This window comes from Pristis pectinata, chromosome 10, assembly GCF_009764475.1.
Source record: "Pristis pectinata isolate sPriPec2 chromosome 10, sPriPec2.1.pri, whole genome shotgun sequence".
In the NCBI taxonomy this organism is placed as follows: Eukaryota; Metazoa; Chordata; class Chondrichthyes; order Rhinopristiformes; family Pristidae; genus Pristis; species Pristis pectinata.
Window position 1 is genome coordinate 49,462,759 of NC_067414.1, and position 10,355 is coordinate 49,473,113.

General features: G+C 35.6%; 1 protein-coding gene across 1 annotated transcript in view; it reads left to right on the forward strand.

The window, feature by feature from the left end:
- The window catches only part of rspo3 (R-spondin 3), a 54,169-nt gene extending 51,385 nt beyond the window's left edge, over window positions 1-2,784 (forward strand). Inside the window, exon 5 of the mRNA XM_052024837.1 lies at window positions 2,039-2,784. Coding sequence (XP_051880797.1) covers window positions 2,039-2,229 — 191 coding nt within the window. The 3' untranslated portion in view covers window positions 2,230-2,784. The remainder of the gene's footprint in view (window positions 1-2,038) is intronic.
- Window positions 2,785-10,355: the final 7,571 nt, after the last annotated feature.

Consider the following 10,355-nt stretch of genomic DNA (forward strand, 5'->3'; position numbering starts at 1 on the left):
CTTCCAGAAATTACACAAACTCACCAGGCTAAAAAGGGAATTTGGACAATAATGCTATCTTATTGAGCAAGAACGTTGGCTGATTTCCCTCCACTCTAACCCAGAAACATTGAGGCCAATTCTAATGTCACTGGATACATAGAAATCAGAAATTCCCTTTTGCAATAGGTTGTTATGACTAAGAATCAATGGAAATTTGAAACTAAGATTGTTAGGTTTTTTATATAACAAAAAGTTGCAAGGATTACCAAACCAAAGTAAGTCATGCTGTAATTAAATACCAGAATAGTACTGAAGACCTGAATGGTCTATTCCCATTTCTTTGTTCCATATTAAAGATTGAATCAGATACTGTCATCACCTCTCTGATTTCATACCTTGTTCTATAATATCGGCTTTCCCTCTGTGATGGAATAGACACACACTTGAGAATTAGACTCTCATGAGAAGTAATGGAGAGCACATGTGGTGGGAAGAACATTGAGTAGAGGGAAGGTGGGAGATGTGTTGGTGGGTACACTGACTCCAAACACATGCACTTCCTTATACAAACAGCAGATTCAGTCGGTTGTGCTTTTGGTGCTTATAGGAGCCTTTCTGAATCCTTTTATCCATTGCTACAGCAGTGTAAAAATAAGCTGTGAGACATATTCTTGAAGCAGTATTGAAATATTGCAGGAGTTTGTAACTTTCACAATAATTGTGACGGAGAAATAGTTTATGTCGACAGAATGAAAATGGAAAAGAAGAAAGAAAAAGGGAAGCATAATTCCACAGCTGATAAGATTTGAATGGAGGACAAAGACATATCGGCTATGACTAAAAACCTCCCCCTTTATCTTGACTGTTCTAAATAGTTTGCAGTATGCTAAAAGTCAGAAGTGCAATGATCTCAGGGTCCTTTTATCATTAATGACTAAGAAATGCCAAAACCCACCCGAGGGCCTCAGGATGCGCCATTCATTGTGTTTGGCATTTTTTCCCCTTTTCTTGTAGTGCAGCTGTGAAATGTAATATCATCATTATACAAAAATGTCAAACAATAACTGTAGCTATGTCTGAGTTTCATGCGTTGTCGAGTAATGATCAAGGTATTTGGGTTCCTTTACCGTGGGATAAGGGTGTTTGAAGATGATTTTTTTTAATTAAAATGCTCTGACAGCTGTTAATTTGCACAACATGATATGAATTACATTTGCAAACCAATTGTCTCATGACACAAATAAAATTTAAAAACTTTTTGTTCCAGCAGGGATAGGGAATATTTATTATTCTTTACTCCCTCTTGAACATCTCCCAGCCACAAGGAAGCATGGGGCATTAGCACTCTGGCCTAAAACCACTTTTGCTGCGGTTCTTGATCCAGCCATCAGAAGAATATAAATAATAACTGTAGACCAGGGAGAATGTGATATGTTACTTACTTAGAATGCTGGAAATAATACTAGATTGCCCATTTGTTAACACACTTTCTAACTGGCTATGTTGTTCATTGGCTAAGCCCACTGAACACTTGAATGGTATGGGGGTGGTTTTATTCTTTTCCAAAAAAGCAGCAGTTTATTAATCCATTGGACTAATATGTATTGAAATAATTGAGATATGAAACAACTACCACTGAGACTAAAACAAATATATTTATCACATTTAACCTGGTTAGGATTGAGATGAAATGGACTTTAATAATTGGAAGGATTGTGGATCTTTGGATATCTCTTCAGTATTCAAGCTGGAAAATTGATAGACCTTTTAATATGAATGGACTGAAAAGAATTGGGGATAGTGTGGGAAGGTGAAATTGAGGTAGAAGATTAGCCAAAATCTCTTTGAATGACAGCGCAGAATTGTGGGGAAACCCTGTACCACTATAATTTATTATGTAGATTTTAAAACTTAATTGGTAGAATTCATGATAGAGCAATTTCTTCATGGTCTGATAGAGGAATATATGTAATTTTCCATACATATCTTTTCTCTTTCTAAGTGTTCTTTATGTTAATTTGGATTATTGATACTAATCCATGCATTTTTATTTTAGGAAGTAAGGGTAAAGAGCAAAAGAAACCAGGGAAAGAAATGACACAAGACAAACAAGGCAAAGGTAACAAAAGAGGCAAAGAAAATAAAAACAACAAAGAAAGACGAGTAAGGAAAGAAAGACCTGAAAACAAAAAAAGGAGAGGACCGAATAAGAAACAGATCCCCACAACCGTGAGCACTGTTCAATAAAACCTCACCTGGTTGCTGAGATTTCTGATGCTGCTATGTATTAACAAGCTAACCTATAGAGGTGCACTGTATAATGGATCCAGCGCTGGACTCCTATTTCTAATCCATATACCTGATCTTCATGGACATTGCTAATCATTTCAAGGACTACAGTTGAAGCTGAAAGTGTAGATGTACCTAAGTTTATACAATGTTATGCATAATTAACCTCTGCCCTGCCAAATAAATTAGAACTCCAGATGATTAGCACAACAAATATCATGACTAGCCCTTTAAGGGTTAAAAAAACAGCCAATTATGCTGAGAAAAACTATTACATTTTAAAGAGATATCTTTAGCTTCTGCGCCGGAGATTCCTCATCAAATGTGATATGCAGATGTGCATGTACTGGTTTCTGTATAAAATGACAACAGGATACTTTTTTTCTTTTAATTATTAACAGATTGCTGCCTTGTAATATAGAGGAATGTAATAAATGTCATTTGAAGCCCAGAGAACCAACTGTTACTTTTCTTTTAAAGTATGTTTTTAAGTTTCTGTTTATGACCTCTGTAAGAAACAGTGCACACACCTAAGCAAGTGTCATTGTTGTCAACAGATGCCACTAAACCGCTTAAAAGCACCTGTATTTCAAATAAAAAATATATTTCCTTTACTCAGTCCTCAGAGTATATGTTTATGATGTGGAAAATTTTTCTATATGTAGCATTGCAGTATATATTTTGGGGAAATATTATTTATTTACTAGTTTATTGCATTTCTTTAGGAAACATTTTGATTGACAAGATTAATAGAAGGGTTCATCACCCCATCTAACTACTTGTTAAGCATTCCCAATAAGGACTTCTTAAAAGCCAAAGAGAATACATGTACTTGCCAATAGATCAATATTGCTTTGTTTGTCCATTTCTGTCTTGCTTAATTAGCATTTTTGTATTTCACTGAAAAATTAAATAATAGAAAAATTACAAATATCAAAGTTATAATTAAAGAAAAAAATCAATGTTTTGAAAGAATCCATGAGAATTAGTTGCAGATATTTTTTGCTGAGTTGAAAACACATTGTATGATAGCAATAACATTACTGTTTCGATGTGAAATTCATTGGGATGCTGCTTTAAAAGAAAGTATTTTAAATGTCAATAGGAACATTTTATATCAAATAATGAATCATTTATTACTAATATTGCAAAGTACCATTTCATGCCCTATAAATATATCTCATTTTTACATTTTCTAGTGGTGTACCGGAGATGCATGGGAAAAAAGATTGCATTCTGTGTACAGCTGAAAGTGTTGAGATTCATAACAATTAAGATTCACCCAGGTTGGTACTTATTCACTGATGGGGAGTAAAATTACTAAAAGTCAACCAGCATGTTTTTAAATTCTTGTTTTACCAAAAAAAATGAGAACAGAGACTTTAAGATGCTGGTCGAACCCGTCAATTGAGTTTAATGGAAAAATTGCCAGAAGCATTGATACTGCTAAGAAGAGGCAAACCACAAAATTCCACCATGAAATAAGCTAGATGGACCAATTGCCTCCATTATCTATATTTTATTGCAAGAAATAAATAGGTTCTTAATCCAGAAGTTATTTCTAAGTATACTGCTCAGTGGTGGAAAAATCCTTCTTGCATTTCTGGATTTTTGTTTTCAGTTTTCTCTCTTCAATACACTAACATCAGTACCATTACATCAGCTCCCTAATATCTCTACCAAGAGGGGTGGAGTCTTCATTTATACATAGTGAGTGACAGTAGCCTAAGCAAATTCTAGTCTGACATCAATTCTGTGCAAAGCACATAGAACCCTCTCTCCCATCTCTGTCTCTTTCACAAACTCACAAACATACAGAGAGACAGACACAAACACACACACTCAGAAACACACAGAGAAACACATGTACATACAAAGGAGGAGTGACTGAACCGCAAATGTGAGCATCTACTCCAGTGTATTTCCTCTTCAACAAGGTTGTGGAGATAAAATGTAACATCCTTATTTGTCCTTCACCAGATATCAGCTAGATCAGACAGTGAGTGAGATCAGACCAGAGTGCTTGATTTAGATTTAGAGCATTTAATTTACCAAATACACTTTGTTCTGGCGTTATAGTCTGCTGATACTTTGTTTAAACACACTTTGTGAGTTTTCCATAAAAGGTAGGATTATTGTCACATCTTAACATTTTTAACAAAGTTAAATTTGTTTTATTTTTCATTTTCTCCCATGTTTCCAAATTATCTATAAAAAAGTATTTGTGTGCCTTTTAATATTTTATTCTCTTATTTTAAATATTTAAATCTAGTTTTTGTCATTTACCTTCCAATTTATTTTAGGACATTTATTTTGTACCATTCCCAATTATATGTTTATATTAACCATGACTTTCATTAAAGGTTTTCATAAAGATTTCTTGTGGAACAGGTCTGAAAAAAAAATTAGTTTCATCATTCTAGTGTCCAGCTGAATTGATACACTTGTATGTTTGATGTAGTTTATGTTATTTATTGCAATATGTGTTTAAGAATAAAGAAGGAAACAAACCCAAACAATTTTTCAAGAAATCTCTCTAAGAATACAATTTTCAACATGTCTTTTTCTTCTCACCTGATAATGACCTCAGTTTGTTCCCCAGACAACATTAATGTAAACTCTCATTATCTCCAATTTTTTACCTACAATAATAATCAATTTAATGTTATTTTCATTTTGTGAAATTTTAACTTGCTTTTAATGTTTCCCCTCACACTACTAAATTCAAGTAAGGTTTCTTTTCTAACCCTTTGTGTAACATTTCATATCCATTTTGAAATTAGTTCCACCATTTTACCTGCCTCTACGAAAAATGCATTCTCCATTAATACCCATGGTGTTAAATTTTACCATTGAAGTTTCATACTTAATTTATTAATTAGAGAAGGCACAGTGAAGAAGGAAGCTATTTGTCCCATGTTGTGCTTTCTAGTGTTTCAATGAATATAGTCTCATTTTCTTCTGCTGCCCTTTCCCCATATCTTCTGCAAATTGTTCATTTCTGTTATAATTGGTGTTATAATCTCAGCTTCAATAACCCTGTATAATAAGGTAATTTATATGCTTACAACACTCTATCAAATTATTATTTCAGTTTATTATTAGTGAAAATTATTAACAACATAATCATTGTGCAGCATGTATCAACCCGATAAAGCATTTTACAGCATAGGACAAGTTATGCCACAGCAGTGAACAGAGCACAAAAATTCAGCATAATATTCCACTGTAGTGCTGAGGTAGTGCTGAATTACCAGAGGTGCCATTTGATCTGTGACCTATGTCTTGTCTAATATGGCAATATCTTGAAGGATAGCAGGGTAGCTATCCCCGCTGTCCTAATTAACAACACAAAAACAGAATATCTGGTCATTTTCAATTTGTTTGATCAAGTGAATTGACTGCTGTATTTCCTATGTTGCAATAGTAGCTAAAATTCAGTGGTATTTCATAGGCTGTATAGTGCTTAAGCAAATGCTTTTGCTACAACACCACCTTGAAAATATTGTTTTACATTGTCTCAACATATTTCATTTAGCACAGACCTCAAATGGTACCCAAGTTAATTCACCTAACGATGCCGTGGAAATAGAGCTATTATGCCTGAATATATTATGCCTATGTTCTATATGTCAGATAATTATCTGAAATTTAGCAGAGAAATTTGGCATGAATGCCGGAAATCTGAAAAAACAGGAAATACTGATTTCATGAAATTCCTGGCAAGGTCACCATTTGATGCCTTCCGTACATTCCCTTGAGAAGGTGGTGGTGAGTTACTTCATTGAACCACTGCAGTCCTGGTAAAGGTAATCCCAAAACGTTATTTAGGAGGGTGTTCTAGGATTTAGATGCAACAACATTAAAGGACCAATGAAATAACTGGATTCAGTTAGGATGGTGTGTGACTTGGATGGGAATTTGTAGGAGGCGGTGTTCCCTTGTTTCTGTTGCCCTTGCCGTTCTTGGTGGCAGAAGTTGGGAGGTACTGTTGGAGTAGCAAAGGCAAATAACTGCAGTGCATTGTATAGATGGTACACATTGTAGCCACCATGTGCATTATGGAGAGATGGAGGGAAAAAGTATTTAGGGTGATGGATGGGGTAACAATCTGAGGACAAACTTATACTTCAATATTTTAAGTCAATAAATTTTCAACAGGGCTTATCCTTGAATCTTGTGCTCAAACAATGATTCAATTTTTCTATTATTATTGTGCCAAACCAATAAAATTTTTTTCAGTTACACTCATGATTTTAGTTTGCTGGATACAGCATTAGGTCTGGCTGACATTTCAAGCCAAGCAGGAAAAGTTTTTATAGGGACAATACTGCTAGTGTTATCCAATTCAGGCACAGTTGATTGTTAAAATCATTGAATATACATTTGAAGATCAAGACCCTCAGACCTGGCACAAAACTACAACTAGTGATCCCTGCCCTCCTACACGCTTGAGCAAGACACTGAAAAATTACCAAACAATGCTGTCTTTACAAATCCTCCAAATTTACTGGAAGAATTACAAACTTCAATGTCCTTTTCCAGGCCAACATTCCCAGCATTTACTTGGGAATCTCTGGCCCATGACCAATCAAAGTGAAGAAGGAGCATTCTGGATAATATTGAGAATCTTGAGTCTATGCATCAGGAGCCACACAGAGGCCCTGCGTAAGGCAGAAGGAACAGCACAGTTCACAAACCATCCACACAGTCACCCACAAGGAACCACTTGCGCCATCTGTGGAAAAGTCTACAGTTCCCACATTGTCTTCATCGGTTCCCATTCTGAACCACAGTTCCAGAGAGGAAGCAAGTCATCTTCAGTCTGAGGGCCTGCCCAAGAAGATAATTTTCTTCAGTGGATCTTCCACTTATTCCAATCATCCCAGAAAGGGAAATGGTTCTGGGGTCATGCTGTAACAAGTCCATGTATCATTATCCACTATATTCATCATTCTCCATAAGCAAAGTGCTCCTTCCAGAGGGTACTGACTGCCTCCCTGTCCTTCATTAGCTTTTATTTGTTCTTGGCTGTCAGTGGGATGGCTGTAGATACCTTGACCGAAATAATGTTACCCATGCCTGTTGTGGTTAACAATGAGTGGCTGGATCTCCTGTGCCTTCCACCTACCATCTGTTGCTTGGGGCACAGGTTTTCTGCTGGATCTCAGTCTTCAGGGGCTTTCGGTGTTATGTTTTTTTTCCCCTTGAGGCATAATGGAGTTTCCAATCCAAGAACACCGTATGTTTGCAGCAAATTAGCTCCTGGATCTCCTGGTTGTTCTCATCAATCCTGGTGTCTTCTGGTAGAGAAGTGAAGATTCTCCTCGCAAGTGCTAATCATGGTAGACTTTAGGATAATCCAGGTTCTGTGGACACACTGCGGCTGCTATTGGTTGGAAATCTTCAGGTTATCTGTGATTGCTGAGACCACCAACTTTCCAGGGTCCTTGACACCTTCAACAATGATTATTTTATGGCAGTCATTGCTGTTGTTTTCAGGCTAGGCTGAGAGAGATAATGGAGTGGATTAGGTGGTGATCAATCCAGCAGTCACTGATACCTGTCTTGATGTGCCTGATGTGAGTATCCTTGCAGGCTCTTGCATGGATGATGACATGATCTAACAGTTGCCAGTCCCTGGATCAGGGATGCTGTCATGAGGCTTATACTGGTCTGGCAAACAAAGGAGTAATGTCATGCTAAATGAAGATCCTATAACATAAGCCACCTTACTATCAATGTGAGACCAATATTTATGGGAAGCAGGGAGGTGGTGGGTAAGGCTAACCAAATGGCTTAAAAAGAATGCTAACTAAATTTTTGGTCCAAATGGAATATAAACTATGCTATTCCCAATTATCGTATTCCATCCATGTATCAGAAATCTCCACATTAAAATTCTATTTTAATTATGTTCTATTGGTAGTGCAGTGACTTGGTACAATTAATTAATTTTGCAATGCAAATTTTCAAGGAGAAATGGGCAGGCATATGTAAGCTTCATTAAGATGGAAAATGTCTTTAAATTAGCTTGAATTCTTTTTTATAAGTGCCTCCATCTCACACATATTAATATAGAATTTATGTGAGCCTGGAATTTTCTACCAAATCACAGCATTAAATATGAATGCCTTTATTAATCTGTAAAGCAACTCTCACCAAGGAAAAGTGATGGCATGAGGGGCAAATTGTTGAGCAACTTTGCTCCCTGTTACCCTCGCACGAAACGGAACTTATTGTCGATCCATGTGTGTTAAGCTACCTCTATGTTTACAATGTGAAAGAAAATTAAATGTTCCAAGAAGGCAAAGATTCTGCCTTTATTATGTAAGCATTTTGATAAGGGAATAGTTTATGTTTCAATGATCTTCCACTTTGAAACCAATTAATGAAAATTATTGGGCATGTACCACATAAAGATCAGAACCAGAATGTAACTTAACTTAAAGTTAATCTTAAATTGTAAAGGTAGTTAAATATCGCACAGAGAAAAATATGCATTAGAGAATAGACAAGTTATCGCGGTTTCTATTCGGATATATCTCCTTATGGTAACAAATGTAATAATGGAGAGGCTTCTTTACTTCATATGTTTTGGTCATGTCTGAGTCTGAAAAAATACTGGATAGAGGTATTTCAAACCTTTTCTGTGCTTTTTAAAATAAATTTTAAGCCAAATCCTCTAACTGCATTATTTTGGGATTGTTGGAGAAAAAGATATAATTCTGGAGACTTCCAACTTACACATATTGGTCTTTATTTCTCTTATAGCCAGGAGGGCTGTGTTGCTTAAATGGAAGGAAGTTACTCCCCCACTCATGTTCAATGGTTACGGGATGTTATGTCATTATCTAAATTTAGAGGAGATTTGTTTGTTCTATTTCTGGATCTATTTTGAACTTACAAATATTATGGGGACCTTCTTTGAACTACTTTCAAAACCACTGATTTGGTGCTTAAAGTACAGATATTGGCCAATACTATTATGTCTTTAAGGTTTTTTTTGTCTTTTTCTTACCAAAACAGCTTCAGTTTGGTAATGGGGTTAGATTTTTTAAATAATAAAATTATTCAATTTATTAATATTAGTTATCATTTTTGTTTATCAATATGAAGCACCTGTGATTCAAGTGTGATTCAATACAATGTATTTTGTAACCTTTTGTCTTTTCTTTTGTTTCATGTACTTTGTATTTTCTATTTGGAATTAAATAAAAATATTGAAAAAGAAAGAGAACAGAATTAAATGATACAACTAACAGAGATCAAATTACATTTCAAATTAAATCCGTAACAAATCTACAAATATTAATCTCATTTTAGAAGGGCAGATGTCATGAATGCTTGGGACATGTGTCTCAAATACTTACGGTACATTCATTGAGTTGAACCAAAGAGGACCACACGTGTGGACAAGAAAAAAAATTGCTCGAAATTTCTTCTGCAGAATCAGGAATTGACTATGTATGAGATTTGGTCCCACCTGCTAACTTTATGCAACAGATCTGCTGCACAAGGTTTTGCAAAACACAAGGGTAAAACTTGCCTTATGTTGACACACCATTGTGTGGCCTTTTCAAACTCATAGGTGCAAGTGCTAAATCATATGTTCTAAACACTGATTGTGTTCGTCCTACTTAGAATGTAAGGCTTTATGCAATACTGCCACCAGGTGGCAGCATAGCAACCTGAAGTGTATGCAAAGCTGCACAATCCACAAGAATGCATACCTTGCATTGCTTACGTCACTGAAGGTATGTTCAGCAATGGCCAATGTTCCTTCAAAGAGTCATAGTGTTTAAGTCACTTCCCAAACACAGCAGAGTCTAGCGGATTATGAGTATACAGCCGATCTCGACAATTGCATATCCAGCAATGTATCAGAAGGCCAAAAGTACTTCATCAACTGTGGAGCACTTTGGAACATCCTGACGTCATGAAAGATGCTATGCCTTCTTAATGAAATACACTAAAAGTTTATCTCTGTGCCTTTGATTAATCCAAAATTCAACTCATTGATTCTTTACAAACAAATTTTATTAAATATACAAACATCAAAATACTGCAAAAACTAGAAGTTA